At 39.7% G+C, this 16,802-nt stretch overlaps 1 protein-coding gene across 8 annotated transcripts in view; it reads left to right on the plus strand.

Moving 5' to 3' along the window:
- GSDME (gasdermin E) overlaps nt 1-16,440 on the plus strand; it is a 28,613-nt gene extending 12,173 nt beyond the window's left edge. For 7 of the 8 annotated variants that reach the window (XM_052799914.1, XM_052799874.1, XM_052799894.1 and 4 more), the window contains 7 exons: nt 3,903-4,074; nt 5,070-5,190; nt 9,658-9,846; nt 11,823-11,950; nt 12,067-12,253; nt 13,776-13,849; nt 14,645-16,440. In XM_052799914.1, the coding sequence (XP_052655874.1) occupies nt 3,903-4,074; nt 5,070-5,190; nt 9,658-9,846; nt 11,823-11,950; nt 12,067-12,253; nt 13,776-13,849; nt 14,645-14,875 (1,102 nt within the window). In that variant the 3' untranslated portion in view covers nt 14,876-16,440. The remainder of the gene's footprint in view (nt 1-3,902; nt 4,075-5,069; nt 5,191-9,657; nt 9,847-11,822; nt 11,951-12,066; nt 12,254-13,775; nt 13,850-14,644) is intronic. The other variant, XM_052799939.1, reaches the window with a different exon arrangement.
- The last annotated feature ends 362 nt before the right edge of the window (nt 16,441-16,802 follow it).

Here is a 16,802-nt window from a genome sequence, read left to right on the forward strand (position 1 = left end):
ATAGATGGTGAAAGAGATGGTAAGAGTGATGGCTGTAGAACAGAAATAAAAGGTCTGAAATGTGACCTGTAAAACAAAAAAATGCGATGCAGTTTGTGTGCCTGCATACATGTATTCTCAGGGATTTAACTCAGCCATCTCTTGTTATTCAGATATATTCTTGATATTCAGAGTGTTATACTAGCAAATGAGTTCAGCTCTTGCAAAAATACACTCATAGATTTAGCAGCCATTGCCCTGCAATACTTTAAGCCCTGCTCTGATTGTCAAACTTTAACCCTGTTTCATTTTGCTTTCGATGACTGTTTTCAATGATAATTTAGATAAGCTGGGTATTTGCTTATCTCATGTTGTCTCCTGTCTGAGTCCCTGAGAAGAGCAGAATGTTTTGCCTTCCACAGGCTGCTCCCCAGTAATAACTTGTGATGTGCCCACACACAACCCTAGAGTTTAAGGGGTTTTATGATAGAAAGGTCAGCGTCAGAAGTCTAGAGGAGGAGAGCATTTAACTGTGCTGTCCTAAAAGGAAAGGTATTTGTAGCTGTTGGTAAGGGTATGTGTTTTAAAGCTCTGAATCCAGTACTCACTAAACTTAGTGGGAAGAGGAGAGCATTTCTGCTGGCTTTACCGTTGAACACAACCCACTGAAGTCACTTGAATCTTGGGGCTGAGATAGTGGCTGTGTCTGTGCCACACAGTGCAGCTCTGTGCAGAGGACCCCAAGTTACCTCCGAGACACAGTGCCTGCAGGAGCGCTACATCAGGGATCAAAGCAGGTAGCTCTGTGCCCCTGTGGTGTTAGTGTCACTGTGTAGCTCATCCAGCACTGCCTCAGAAATTTCTTCGCTATGCCTCTTTCCAAGTTTACCTGTGTCTTCTTTTGCTCTGCCACTCTGCTGTTAGTTCTGCATCTAAACCTTGAAGCTAGGAGCATGAGGGGGACTGAGCCAGTCCCACCTCAGACAGAATACTGTAGAAGTAAATGGAAGAAAAGGTCTCTTGAATTATTTTGGTCATTCATTTGTATAGAGTTAAATTATATTCTGTATGCTTCTTATGTTAATGCTCATTCAGAAACAGCAAATCTCTCTTTAATCTGTATTTTTCTATCTTTGATTGTTTTTTTCTTTTGTTCAAACTTTTGGGGATATCCAGTGAGTTTGTCATCCTCTAAAGCAGGCAAAAAACCCGTCATATGAAAGCAAATGACAAATTGCTTTTGTGCTTCTTCATTGTATTTCTTCCCCTGTGGCTTCTTAGGTTGAATGTTAAAATTGCAAGTTCTTAGTGCATTAATTTGTATTTTGAAGATGCTTAGCACACCTCTTCAGAATCATAAATAATTATTGTGAAGTATATGATAGGCTTGATGGTCTGTTATTGTGATAACTAATAGCTCTGGTTTGGCAGACACTTCTAAGAGCAGTGGTGTTTGTGATTGCTTGACATTTCTTCAATTTTTGCCTAATCCAAAGATTCATGGCATTCCAAGCATACGGCATGGCTTTGCATCAAAAGGAAAAAAATTATATTAATAAACTCAGGAATGTTTGGGAGTGCTTTTCTAGTGACTGCTGCATTGCTTCAGAGGTATTTTCTTTCCCTTGTTTAAACAATCAACTTTAAGATTTCAGACAGTGCATTCCAACTGATTGAACTTTCATATAAGCATGTAACTCTCCAAAGATCAAAAATTGCCTCAGGATATTTTTAATTTAATAAAGAACCAAGCTGACTTCAGACTTATACAGACTGCATAAATCCGAAACTCCAGAATCTAATAAATCTAAAACTTTTTAATTAAAAGTGGAGATATCTCGATTTAAATAAAGCAGAGTCAGACATGTCTTTCTGTCATATTTTTGGGGAATTGCCATTTAGCCCCATGAATAGCCATTTACAGTAAAAGGGAGGAGAAAAGACTGAATAACTTTAGCCAGGGATAGCAATCTTTTAATCTTCCAACTGTCTTGCTAGAGTTATCTGTTCATAGAAAATACGACATCTCATCTGAGGGCCTCCAATGAGTATTTTGCAAAAGTATAATATAATTGACACATTTTAATAAATTAAATACAGTTAAGAATTTGCTTTAACTGTTACCAGAAAGTCTGTTAACACCCCAGAAGACAAGGTAGTGAATTTTGTCATCTTTTCTTAGGAAATAATCCTCTCTTATTGTTACTGGGAGTTTACTTTTTCTTCTGCTCATTCTAAGAAAAACCTAACTAGAAATATCTCCAGCAGCATTTAAACGCATGCTGAATTATGTTGTGGAGTAAGGATGACTTGTTAAGTTGGAGGCATGGGCTAGAGATTTGAGGTCCCTTCCACAGCTAATTTTTCTTTTCACTGTGACAGTCCTCATCATTAATTATAAATTGTGAGGTTATACTGATGAATAACACAGGAGTTTATAGTGGGTGTTTTGTTCAGTAATCTTCTTCAGTCCCAAAATCCATGAAATCTTTTCTATGTTTTCTCGTCCAGCCCTTTGAAGTACTTGGTCAGTGCTGATCCCACTCAGCCAGTTCGGGGTTTAAGTGAACACTGAAACAGATCCTTAGCAAGCTGTGAGGGTTGGAATTGAGGCGTCACTCTCTTAGTTCATCCCTCAAGGAGAAATTCTTGTGACTTAGAATTTGGCACCAGCTTGTCAGGGCACTCTTTTTCCTGCACATGGGCCTTTGGAGGCCAAACCAGCATTCCTAGTGGTGGTTGCCTCAAGCTGTCCTAGTCCAGGGTGAGTCTGGACATCAGCACTTGGGCCTCACATCACCTCCCCTGTTAAGAAGCACCTGATGGCACACCTGTGACAGGTAGAAGGATGTACGAAGACAGGGATGACAGGACTGAATGGTGACAAGGAGATAAATGAGACTAAGTTTGGCCAGATAGCTGCAAAGTGGTAACAATGAGCTGTGAGAAGGAAGGGAGACGAAGGCTGGGAGCCATCAACAGTTGGTGTCATCTGAGGGTAGAAGATGGCAGAGAAATCACATGAAGTGGGGATGGTGAGCTGGCTGGCGGTGGGACAAAGCTGAGATGAATGAGAAGGAAGGGGAAGAAATGGCACTTGATCTGGTTGGTCAAGTAAGAGAGAAGAAAACGAGAGCTATTGTAAGGAAAAGTGGGGCTTCATTACAAAGAGAGAAACTAACCAGACTGGAAGACTGCTTGCTATATATTTCCTAACCTCCAGTAGCTTGACTGCAACTTCACTCTTTCTAAGCAGAGCTTTGTGATATGTGGACAATACTATTATATTACATGCTTATTAAGCTATTATGGGTATTTTTATTGTGTGTGTGCATGCATAATGTATGCAGTAGTATACTAGGCTGCAGGGAGTTCATAATATGGACCATGAGCGCAGGTCCTTTGTTTGTACTCCCTGGTAGCTTTTGGGGTTGAAATAATTATTCTGAGTAAAGACTACAGGATGTGACCCATTGACTTACCGGCACTGTTTGTGCTAATGTGAGACTCTGAAGAGAATGGTTAGCCAGCATTCCCTGCCATGGCCATGTTAATATCAGTGTGGGTTCACGGTAGCAGAGGATTCAGTCCAGTGTCCGTGAGCCTGGCTGGTTGTTTTCATACTACACTGGAAGCTTAAAGTTGTCTTTAGTTCTCCCTTGCATTTTTTGCTTAGAAAGTAGCCAGACAACTGCTGTTTTTGCTCAGAGTAAGGAATCAAGAATTCAGTATGTGTGTTGGGACTTACTGTGGAATACAGATACTTACTGCTACCAAATAACAAAAGAGGACATAATAATTGAGGAGATTGCTCATACAGAAACCATTGTTACTTTTACAATAAAAGCTTCTTCAAGCAATTAAGAAAATGTTTTTTCTCAAGTCTAGTATTTATGTTGTTAATGGCATCTTTTCTTTTTCAGAACAATAAATCTAAACAGTAGTTTACTGCAACAAGTAATAGAAAGAAAACGTGAAGTGCTGTGCATCTTGAGAGAAAGGATAATAACAACTCAGAAGTGTACGATATCTGAACATATCCAGACAGAAGAAAAAATCAGTGGTGTGATGGGATGCAGTACAAAAATAGTAAAGGTAAAAGTTATTAAAAATCTGCAAGGAATAGAACATTTGCAGATTATCTGAGAAGAAATTATGATTTCTCCAAATAGACTTCAGAGCATTTTTCATGCTTCCTTAACATGTTGAACTCGCTGCACTGCTTAGTTGTGAAACTTCAGAAAGGTAAAATGTTTTTTCCTTTGCCTCACTGGCAAAAGATGGCAACTTTTAGCGTGAGCCTGGAATGTGGTTTCTATCAATACTGTCAAATTGTGATTCAGTTTCTATGTAGATTCCTGCCTACTGCAAAACATAAAACAAACATATAACAATTCAGTGAAAGTTGGAAGAGCAAAAAGCATTGCTGAGACAAATTTATTTGAAAAGCCAAGTAATCATTCATCAAAAATGTTTGCGGTGTCTACTGAGTTTTAATATTTATTGAGAAGCTATTTGTTTTCGATTATAGGAGTAGAGATTAACTGCATTATGAGGATATCTGAAAAATTGCTGATGAATTGAGAAGGAATTACCAAAGTCAGAACATATGCTCATTCATTCTGTTTTTTTTAAAGCTGCAGATGAATCACTTCTGTGTACAGGGTGTCTCCAGTAGCAGAAATCTGGGAGTTGCAGTTCAACAACTCCCTGTGCAAGTGCCGCCTTCCTGGTACCAGTCTCCAGCTGGGCAAAAGGGGTGTCAGGATAGAAGAGGGCAGGACAGGATACTGAAGTGGGTGCCCATTTCCTAGTGACACAGTGTTTCATGTGTGGCAAAAGCTGTACCTGGAGCTCAACTTTGTACTAGGACAGGGTAGCAAAGAGTTTGAGAGCTCCCCTTGGCATTGAGCTTCTACCTCGCTGCTCATCTAGTTACTTTCATAGATGTCAAACGTAACATGTTCTTTACTTGGACATCATGGAGAAAAAAGCACATTCTTTCTCTGTATTTTTTCCCCTTAATTAATTCTGTGTTTAAGCTACACAATATCTGAATTGGATAAACGGTGAATAAATCTGTCCTCTAGGTTTCAGTGAGTGAAACTGGAAGTATGATGAAGGATTCTAGTGTGATCCTTGAAATTCCTCCTGCAACCACTATTGCCTACGGTGTAATTGAACTGTTTATAAAGCACAGTGGCCAGTTTGGTAAGTAGAAAGCTCATTTTCTGTGGCACGCAGTTCAACTGTGGACAGGTGTCTGTTGGGCAATGATTTTTGCATTTCCTTGTGTATGAAGGTGATGATGTTGTATGGTCTCCATTGCCTTGTTAGTTATTTGTGCTGTGAAATGCTGCTCTTCTGATTTAGTAATGCTTTTTCACTTGTTTGAATAAATCATAAACTCAGAATAACTTAGGTTTCAGGGGACCACAGGAGGTCATCTAGCTCAAGCCCCAGCTCAAGGCAGGACCAACTTTTGAAGTTTGATCTAAGTTCAGAGTTAGATCAGATTGCTTGTATCCTAGTCTATTCAAGTTTTGATTATCTCCTGAGACAGAGATTCCATCACCTCTCTGGGCAGCCTGTTCTCATGTTTGACTACCATCATGGTGAACTTTATTTTTTCCTTACTATGTAATGAGAATTTCCCTTTCTTTAATTTGTGTATCTTGCCTTTTGTCCTATCATCATACAGAAGAGTCTTGCTCTGTCTTCTCTTCATGCTTCCATTGGGTAGTTGTAGATAGCAGTATGGTTCTCCCTTAGCAGTATTTTTTCCAGGCTGGACAAACCCAGTCTCTCAGCCTCTTCTCATACATGATGTTCTCCAGCCCCCAGCGGTCTTGGTGGCTGTTTGCTAGATTGCTCCAGTATGTGAACGTCTGTCTTGTACTGGGGAGTCCAAAACTGGACACAGCACTCTGAATGCAGTCTGCCAAATTGAAAAATCACTTTCATCGATCTGCTAGCTACACTCTTGTCAGTACAGCCCAACATGCAGCAAACTTCAATAGCTGCAAGGACACGCTGCTGATCTCTTGAATTTGTTGTCCAGGTCTTTTTCTGCAATTTTGCTTCTAGCTAGCTGGCCCTCAGCCCGTGCTATTGCCTTCACCTATTGGCAGGGATAGTGAACTGAATATAAATCAATGGTCAACCAGGAATGTTTAGACAATGGTCATGCTAAGAAAAGAATTATTCATAAAGTATAGGACTGGAATTTAAACTTTTTCTGTCTATTTTACGCTTTCATATAGAGATTGTTCTCAGAATGATTGCAGAAATGTCTTTGTCATGTTTTCTGGTCACGTTTTACTTACTACAGGTTGAATACTTTCAGGTGTCAAATTAAAAAAAAATGTTGAAATCGGCTTTGAGGGGAGTAGTAACTCTGCTCTGCAGAATCACTTGGGTTTTTCTTTGTCTGTCCTCAGTTAAACTCTCTGACCTAAAGGAGGTTTCAGGGGATGTTATGCAAGAAGGAAGGAAATCAGATGGACTGTGTAGAGCTGGAAGTTGGAAAGGACTGATGTGGAGAGAAACAGGAGATACCTTGAAGAAATAATTGAAGTGCAGTTGAGATTTGAATACAGGATGCACTTTATTTGGATAAGAAATGCAGAAGATACTCTCCATCATTATCCTTGAACTCACTTCTGATATTAAGGAAGACTGTAGGTTCAGGAATATAAGTAAATATCATGTAACCTGTAAAAAAATTTCTGAAATGTGGAATTGCTCTGACGTAGACTGAACACAGAGATATAGCAGAGGGCATTGACTTCATGGTCGTAACAGAACTGTAATTCAGAGTAAGCAGGTGCAATTAAGGCTGTCTGACTACATAGGTGTATAGCTGATAGCCTACTTATGTGACTTCTAGATGGAAATTCATGTGTCCTGCTAGCTGATAATACGTGGGTCTTGTTAATGATCTGTATTTCTCTGCTTTTTCCACTTCTGCTTCTTTTTCCACTTTTTTTTTCATATTTAATGTCTTTTAAGCTTCAAAACCAGCACAGCTTGTTTCATGTTTTATCTCAAACAACCTATGTCTTGCCTCTTATTTTTAATTTGTGCTATCTTCACTGTGTGTCATTGAGAAGATGAAGTGGAGGAACTAACAAAATTAGGGATTTGCCAGCAAGATTAAGTATGGTGGAGCGTAACCTTCAGCGTCTTAATGTCTGAGCAGTGATCAGTGTCTGTTTATGGAAATAAAAATAGCCTTTGAAGTTAAATCCAGAGATTGATGTAGTTCTTTCACATGAGACTGAAAGTGACCACTAGCAGGTGTAACAGAATGGGATTCTCTTCACAGATAATTACAGAATAGGGTGCATGTAATTTGTTTTGTTTTGTTTTGTTTTTCTTTGCCACTGATAGTGCTTGAGTTATTCTGTAAGGAAGAAAGGTATATAAACTTTCTTTAAAATGTTCTGGCTAGTGTGACGGGACATGCTTGGACATTTTTATAAATAAAAAAAAAAAGAAAAAAAGTCTAAACCTTTTCTGATCCCTTTACTATAATGTTTTCTTGTAATTATTCTGTTTGATTTCTACAGGCTAATTTTCCAGTACATCTAAAAGCTGTTCCTGTTAAAGGCTTTGCAGTTTTGTGTGTTTAAAGTTTCACTGCGAGTCCTCTTTTTCTTGCTTTACAAAACAGGAGGTATAGTAGCACCCAGCTGATTTGCTTTGTTCTGTTCATTGCTATATATGTGTGACTTGCTTCCTGTTAAATATCTGTAAATTAAACAGTCCCAAACTTTTCAGCTTCTCCATGCAAAGGAGTCTCTTTGTCTTTGATTGTTTTCCTTGATCATCTCTGGTTTTCTTCCATTTTTGTTAGTGTTTCTGAATAACTAACAAGATCTAACTGTACTATTGGAGGTTTGTCATCGATGGATGTAATAGAATTCAATACAGAAAATATCACACCATTATGTATATACTTTCATTCACTTATTTTCCCTTCTCTTTTTTTTAAAAGAGTATGATAAAATTAATGAGATACAAAACTAATTAATAGTGCTATTAATACAAAACTTTCAGAGTTCTGTATTTTCCTCTGAATTGAGTCCTATTACAAGATTTAACAGCAGGGTCTGTATCTCTTTAAACTTGAAAACACTTGCTGTATATTGATTTCCCTTATTAGCATCATTCTGCCTTAGGAGGGCAGATAGTGTATTAGCAGTATCTTCCTCCTTCAGGGTTCCTGTGAAAGCATTATTACCAATGAAAGTAACGTGAGCGTGTTGGCCTTCTGGTGCCTTAGCTGCTGTCTGGAGTCTTGTTGCTTTGGGAAGTTCTTGAATTTGTGTTAATCGCTTTCTGCTCCTCTGTAGCTCACTCTGTGAAGGGTTATGCAGGCGTAAAGGTCTCTGTTGTCTGTCTGTCTTTGTGGCAGAGATTTCTTTGTCTGCTCTCCCTTTGAAAGAGCTTTTTGCTGATGGAGTGCTCTCCATGCTTTCTCATCTGCTTTGAATGTCCTTAATTTGGTGAGACAGACTCTCACAACTGCAGGAAGGTTATATTTAGGTTTTGTGCCTGGTACATGTGAGCACTGTGCTTGATTAGTTGGGGTTTTTTTTTCCCTTTGCTGTCAGGTATTACTTTAAAATCGAGGTCCTCTTGCTAGCCTGCCTGCATTCTCCTCAGACCTGCTGCAGAGTGCCAGGGGTACAGTTTCAAATCTTGCGTTTGAGCCAAGAAAAGACGATCAAAATAATTGCATTTGAGCCAATAAAAGATGATCAAAATAATACTTAGGGCTTCGATTGTATTCTGCATCTTTGGGGCACAATATTGGACACGTGAGCACAGAACTTGATATTCCAGATTTCTCAGCGTAACTCTTACAGAGGCTCCCTGTGTACCTTCCAGGAGTCCCTTAGCTTCATCGAGTTGGGCGGATTGGAGTGGCGGGAAGTCTACAGTCCTGTTTGGGTGAGGTAGGCTGGTGCTTGTCATGAAGATTGAGGCAGAAAGGGTAATCCAGTGAGGGTGTGTTATTTTCTCCATAAAGTTATTGCAAAGAGGCGATAGATATTGTAGAGTGATTCTGTTAATGAACATGGCTGGGTGAAGTCCTTTAGAGACTTTGAAAAACCTCCTATCTCCTACTCATCTGGAGAACTTGAGGGTGCACCTGTGGCTTGGCTGAGAAAGAGGAGTCTATCAGTGCCAGGACCAGAAGGAGCTCTGTGAGAGACTCTTAGAGCTCTTACGAATCTCAGAAAGTGCTTTCATGTGTCTCCATCGTGGGTGGATCCTGTAGCCCACGTTACAGCACATCTCTTAATTGGTAGAAAGTGTGAAGAATTCACACCTGAATCTCTTGTATGCAGCATTCAGGTTTATGGTGTCGGTGACAAGTTTTCATGTATTTGCTGTCAGCATTACTTTTAATTTACAGGAGCTGGTGTCACATTTTGTAGTTGCTAGCTGCACCACAGGACCTTTGTCTGTGCACACTGTACCAGACATCAGGGCTGCAGTAATGCTCAGTAATTCACATACATAGCAACCATTGGCATTCTTTCCATCTAGAAGAGATGAGACACGGAGAAATCATATGCGAGAACACTAGATAATATAAGCTAGCATCTTATTAGGTAATTGCTTGTGTACTTTATTATTTTTTTTTAATTTAATTTCTTATTACAGAATTCTGTCTGCTAGATGAACAGCAAGGAGGTTTTGAAAAAGAAAGCACAGAAGGCTCAACTTATCCCCACTTAGCACTAATCAGAGATGCTTCGTTTCTCTATCAGCCAGATGCTGTTGATAATGAGATGTACTCTGGGGCTAAAAACCTCATTCCCAGTGATGCTTCTTTAAGTGTACTGAAACAAGGTATTACCAGAAATGCTTTACATTATTACATTACAATGAGTTAAGCAACATGATAGGAGGAAATAATCTGGTACAATAATACATAAGAAATTATGTTAGTTCATTTTAATAGCTCTTACCAGGAACTCTTAGGGGAATGCACTGAAAGAATAGAAAAATTTACTTCTGCAATTGGTATATGTGGTGGACTGTTCCTTAGGAACGTCCTGAATCCCTTTGTCATAAAAATGATCTTACAAAATTAGGGTTTTATGCCAGTTCTGTTACAATCCATAAGGTTAGTGATGATCTATGCTTTCATTCAGAAAGGGTCACTGAAAATACTTTTTCATGATCCGGAAAATACTCTCAGTAAAGCTTCTCACTTAAAGGTTATTTTAAGTCTCAAAAATTACAAAGACATCTCCCCTGCCTTCAGTTAGCCTCATTATTTTCTGAGAAGCTTTATAGGAATCTTTGGTATCAACTAAGGCTGACAAAATTAAAATGTGATTTAAATGGAAGTTTGCAAGTTGGTATAATGAGCCAGGCACAACTTATTTATTGTGGGGATGTGGAAGGAAGGGGCAGGATTGTCACCAGAGGAATGAAAAAGAGGAAAACAAATGAAGGCCTCAGAATACACTTTTCATCAGTTCTTGGTAGTTCCTACAGCTTGTTCTAACAATGAACATGACTTTTGTTATCTCTAAATTTCACCCTTTGTTGATGGCTGTTCAATAGACTAACTGTGACCACAATAGATATTTGTTGTCCTGAAATAAATTCTGTCATTCTCCAATGTAGACTTGTTTGAAAGGAATAACCATGTCTCCATGTGTATATAAAACCCACTTATTTGTGAAAGAATGGTATGCTACTGTTTTGGGTTTTGTTTTAGCTTGACATGCTTTTGTGCCTTTCTTGCTTAAAAAGCTTGGAGGTTTCTTTTAATTAACCTGGACTGTCTCTTGGAAAAAAAAATTTAAAAAACTGTTTCTACTAAAGCAATTTGAAGTAGGTTTCCTCTTCTGTTATTTGTATAGTCAGTCATATGATTGCCTGAGGTACAAAAAAAATCTGCCTGTGGCTGGGCTTTTTCTTTTTTTCCAATGAAGTAATTTTTAGATATAAAAGGCATGTTTAAAGAGAGCATGTTTCTTGACCAGAGTGACATGAAGGGAAATTTCTTTTAAAGAAGGTTAAGAATGCTTGCATGCCCATATTTTTGGAATGTGGAAAAACACATTCCAGCCTTCCAGTTGGCATTATTGACTTGAAAACTTATTTTCTTTCAGCAAAGTGGTAATTTGATGTCATAAAACGCTTTGGTTTAGTGTCATAGTTGAATTGTGGAGAAGGAAGTGTAGTGAACAGTCTTCTGCTTCAGTTGTATGTATTGTAATGGATTCAGTATTTCAGTCAAGAAGAGATTTTTGTCCTGATTTTTGTAATAAGTCTTTTAAGGTCAGGGGTGAAGGGATGTAATTCTTTGATGCACCTGATGAAATACGAGGACAATAACAATTTAGCATTGCCATAGGAACTTTTAATTCTATGTGGGGACTTACACCGTTGACTTTGTAATTCCTATTAACCCACATATTAAGAAGTAAGGTTATGAGCAGAACTCTTCATTCTGCCTTATAAATGAACATTCTCTGGTGATGAACTTTCAAGTGAGAAACTTAATATATAGTTAGTTCAGTTAACGTTAAAATACTGACTTCTAAAATACGAAAAATACTGAACACCAAACGTTGATCCTTGGTAGCTGTTCTTCTGTCTTAGAATATTTATTGATGCTTCATTGGCTCATTTGGGAAATATCATCAGATGTATTTCAGCCTTGCATTATAGCTTGTGCTGATGGTAGTTAGGATGTCAAGATGTGGTGATAAATGAGCTTATGAAACACATAGCAAAAATGCTAACTGTTCTTACTGGAATTTGTGTAGAAATACTTAGTTTTACTTTTTACTGCTTTCTTGGGAAAGATCTGTCACAGTTGAAGACTCGGTTCCAGCCCTTTGTGAAGCTGCCGGAAGACAAGCAAAAAGCTTTATATAAAACCCTTTGTGAATTCTTGCTCCATGAAGAAATGGCAACTGCCCTGGAGGATGTGGTAAGATGAAGAAACTTTTGCCTGCTTCCTGAAAGTCATTTCAGGATAGAGATAGCATTCTCTTTTGCTTGAACTTTTCTCTTTTCAAGAAGTTTTACTTATTCTTTTGCTTCCAGTTAGATGATATCTGCACAGGAGACAAGCCAGATCTGAAGGGGTTAAAACCTGCACAACAACAAGACCTCCTTGATTTCTTGCAGCTCTTAGGGTGCAGTTTACAGAGTGAGCCCCTGTTGCAGAAATATCAGCCTCAGGATGAAGAACTCTTCTCAGCTGCTCACCTCCTTATCAGTGCTATCTCTGGTATGTTGTGAATGAAGAAAAGAGCCCTTTTTTAAATTTTCCTTTTAGAAGCTCCTTCTATGTTAAAGCATTTATGGCTCTTTTTGAGCAGTTGGTGAGCCAAGTGAACATAATTTGTTCTGTTCCTTTTTATGGGTTTCGTATACCATGCTTAGCATTCCTGGCTGTGTATTAAATTCAGCCCTCAATCACTGACGAATTTTGCTTGTAAAATACACATTTCCCCAAGATTGCTCAACTATACTTTCTGCTGAGTGTGGGCATTTCCAGTTTGGCAAGCTAATCTCTGTTCTTATTCCATACCAGAGTTCTTCCTGCCTAAATGCTGAGAATTACAAATTAGGTGTTGTCTTCAGTGTAACAGCATTTATTGTTGAGGTGCAAACTACATTTAGCAAAAATGAATTTAACATAGAGACACTGCAATTAGAGGGTTGTTTTGCAGCTGCTGAAAAAGGAGATTAAACATAAATGTCAAACAAATGCCATGCTCGTAATCTAGTTGGCACCACAGTGTTAATTAAAAGCTACCTGCAAAGTCCAAGACAGACTCCTTCCTGGCTTTCTCTCCTCTCTCTTTATATACAAAGAATTTCCTGACATTAAGATAACGAAGGGAAGTGCAGCGTGGTGTTAGTTAGATGTGGCACTGTGCAGCAAAATGCCAGCGTGCATCCATATACACACAGTACCCAGGTAGGAAAGTTTAACTCATTTGCAGAGACAGAAAAGAAATCGAAAACAGAAACCTGCTGATGTGGTAACACTTGTCAGATGCTATTAACAGCAGGGTGCGGTTAATTGAGTGTGGAGCATTATCACCTAGCTTGGGACATAATGTCTACTGCTAATGTCCAGGCATAAATGTAGCTGGATCAAGAATCAAAAGCTGTTTTATGCCTGTTGCTTCTATTAGGAATTGAGTTACAAAGTTGAAGGGTACCACAGGGATCATTTAGTCCGTCTCCCTGCCCCAAGGCAGTCTCAGCTATGTCATTCATCTCAAATTGTGTTTTTGCTGAAGTCAGCATCTCGTATAGATTTTGAGAGCAGAGGTTCTTGTTTTATTCAAGGCCTAAATCATTCATCCAGCCTGCAGACTCGGAGTGAAACACTGGGGAGATAGTTGGGGAGGAGCTGAGAATGATGGGGAGGACATCCCCTTTCCTACAAGCTGCCTTTTTTCAAGGGTAGGGATAGTCAATGTGGGGCTTGTACCCATTGCCTATCCCATTTTATTCTGCACTCTGGGAAGCGGGCAGAAAAGGGCTGGATCAGCCTCTTCCAAACATCTAGCAGAGCACTTGTGACAGCTGTCTTCAGCATTGAATCACTTTGGTCTCCAGTGTCCATTTCATGAGGTGCTGTACCTGCAGATGGGCCTCAAAAATGCAGCTTGTCTGTCTTTGCTCAGCAGAACCCCGTAACAAAGCTCACTGTTAAAAGAAGTCCCCTTTCCAGCAGCCAGCCTCGTGCAGTGTTCGCTGGAAACTATCTTTCCCTTTTAATGTTTCCTTTACAGAGCTGTCTGATTACACTCTTGCCCTGCTGCGTGCCTGCTGTGATCTTCAGGTTGTTCCAGCATTGTGTTGTTTGGTGAGTAATCAAAATGTGACTGTGTAGCGTGTGGGCCCCAGCAGTAGTTAATGACTGTGTTCTCTGCCTTATTTTGTTTCTCATCCAATAAAGAAGATGTCAAGCTCCAGTGCAAATTTCAGCTGTAGGCATTGCTTAGGCAAGGTCAGAGTCTGACAGTGGCAAACGATGCAGGTAATTTACTGCAGGTGGATACCTAACTTTTAAAATGTTTCTGTATTTGGGAGATTTCATGGGCTGTGGGCAAAAGAAAATTGTAACTTAAGCTCAAATTTTAATTTACTAATAGTCTCACTAGCTCATTTTAAAGCCTCAGTAACAGTAATCACCTGCCCTTGGGAAACAGAAATTTTACTTTGATAGCAGAAGTGCTTGGGCCTTGGCAAATTCTGAAGTTCCAAAATTCTGAGGCCATTCATTGAAACCGGTGAAGGAATGGGGCAGGGCTTTTTTAAAGCTTTTTAAGCTCACTGACAAAAGTAATAGTAAAAACCTTTAAATGCGTAGGGGCAAGCTCAGAGTAAGAGAGTTTAGTGTGATCTGCAGGAGAGAAGTTGGACTGGAGGAAAGGATGCAGTAGGAGAGATGTTTCTCCTTAAAGGGGGCCATGGAGTTCTGGATGAGTACATCGTACTTGTCAAGGCTAATAGTAACAGGAATCCTGCCCTTTTGCCACTGCCTTGTAAGCTCTCTGGTGGTGTTGTAAGAAGGAACTGAGCTATGTGATGGCAGGAACAGCACTACTTGGAAAACCTTTTTAATGTCTCTGTCTTTTGCTCTCTCTCATAAATACAGCCTAACATCGCTTCAGCCAATGGCACTGTGGCGCTGAGCAGTCCTTTGGTGGCTACTCTCACTGACAGTGGAAGATTTGATGTCGTGCAAAGGCTGTTTGCTTCATCAAACATTAATTTCGAAATGACAGAGTCTTCTGTAAAAGCTCTAACTGTGAAAGAACCTAGATTCTTCCCGCTTGTTCTTTATGTTGCATTGTACGGATTTTATGCTTTAGGTGGGAATGTATAGGAGCTTTGCTGAGGATCCAGTTATTGCTCTAGCCTGTTCTTTCTTCTGTAGCTCTGCAGCGTAGTGTTGGTATGTTTGAGCTCGCAGCAGAGCCACTCAGCTGAGTACTTATGGCAGTCCAGCCAGGGGTTACGGAGGTCAGGGTGGACTCTGCATGCCTGGGGTGAGCACTCTGCACTGCCATCAGATGTGCTGCTGCTCTGCAGTTTCACTAAGGTGTGTATGTCTGCAGTGGAAAATACATCAGTAAGGGACGAAGGGGAAGAATTAAAAAAGACAAGTCCAACAGAAATTAAACATAGCTGTTCTGGTAGTTGTTAGATCTGCAGGGCAGTAGAAGCCTGATTGCTTGCATTATTATGTGTGGGAGAAAACTGCAAAGTACAAACTGCTTTTTGTAAGCAAGCAAACAAGCAGGCTGTGGAAATCCAGGGTTCTGCAACGCAGTAGATGTTTTGCTCATTTAAGACTTGATATGCAGAATGCCTTCACTCTGGAGCAAGTGGAATGGAGGACTCTCAGAGGTACTTGATTAGGTTTTAATTTATTAAGTGTAGTTTGGCTTTATGGATGTGAACTGCACACTGCAGGAAATAAATAAACCTCTTTTTCAAAAACTAAGACCACCTTAGGGATTTATGCCTCTGTACAGCATTTCTGTTTTCTAATCAGTTTTTACTCACCTTAGCAAGTTTCAGCTGTTTAAATTGCATTCTGAACCTTCTCTTTGAGGTATGGTGAGGCCTTTTGGTGTGTGCACGTGAAATGTCCCTGCTGTACTCCACAAAAATGATCATTTTACCCATACGACATTTTAAGTGCAGATGTTTGGCTTGTTTCTTTGACTAACAGCAAAGTGTTAGTAAAGCACTTTGTGCTTTGAACTATTTTGCCTTTTTTTCATCGTAATTTTTTGTAATCATGTGGATGGGACAGAAATGCAGCAGAGATCACTGTAAATGTGGGCTTGGGAAGATGACATTCCAGGTAAGTGGAATACCAGCGCTTTCAGATAAGATTGTGAGATGGCTGACAGACAAACAAGCAGGCACCTGGAAGGGGGGGGGGTGGTAATCAGGCACCTGTGTGTGTGTGAGGGGCATAATCAGTAACCAGGCCCTGCAGGTTAGCTAGTGGGTGGGAGTCCTGGGTTCAGTTTTCTGCTATATTCCCACATGGTCTTGAGCAGATTGTCTAAGAGGTCTTTAAAAACTCATGTCAGTTAAGCTTTCCCCGAGGAAGTGGACTTTGCAAAAAAGCACCGCGGTACCTTTCCATACTCTGAGAGTGCAGGATAGCCTTGCACACTGAGCTGTTGGCATTCCTGCGTCTCATCTGTTAAATGAAGCTGATGGTGTTGCCTGAATGTTGCGCTGGTGTATACGGAGATGTCCTTTAGGAGGATGGAAGCATGTTACTCTGCTTCTGGGAGTGATGCGTGTTTGTAAATGGGAGAGTCTTCTTTTGCCAATCACTACTCAAAAGTTGCCTCTGTAACTAACTAATTTATCAAAACTTCCTATTAAATGGTATGTCAAAACAATAGAATAACTTATAACCTCATGCATGTAATTTCCATTGTTCTTCTTTTTGGGATTCCAGTCATGCCCTTGGCCTTGAAAGGTGGTGCACACAGATGGCAAGTGGGTATGTGGGCATCCATGTAGTGCCACTGTCCATGTGCTCTGGTCTTCCTCACAGAGTTTTGGTGTAAGCTTTATGTGCACTATATTGCATAACTGCTTTCAGGTTGTGCATGCTGTGTCATATATGTAGGAGAGGGGATTTGTTTAAAGAGGGGAAAAAAAAAAAACCCTAAATGCTAGGTGTTCTACAGAAACATAATTAAAAAAAAGAAAAGGTTTTGTTTGTTTCCTGCTGTTTTGTTTTCAGATGTACATTAGTCTTTTGCTTCAGCTAAATCCAC

Source organism: Harpia harpyja, chromosome 1, assembly GCF_026419915.1.
Source record: "Harpia harpyja isolate bHarHar1 chromosome 1, bHarHar1 primary haplotype, whole genome shotgun sequence".
In the NCBI taxonomy this organism is placed as follows: domain Eukaryota; kingdom Metazoa; phylum Chordata; class Aves; order Accipitriformes; family Accipitridae; genus Harpia; species Harpia harpyja.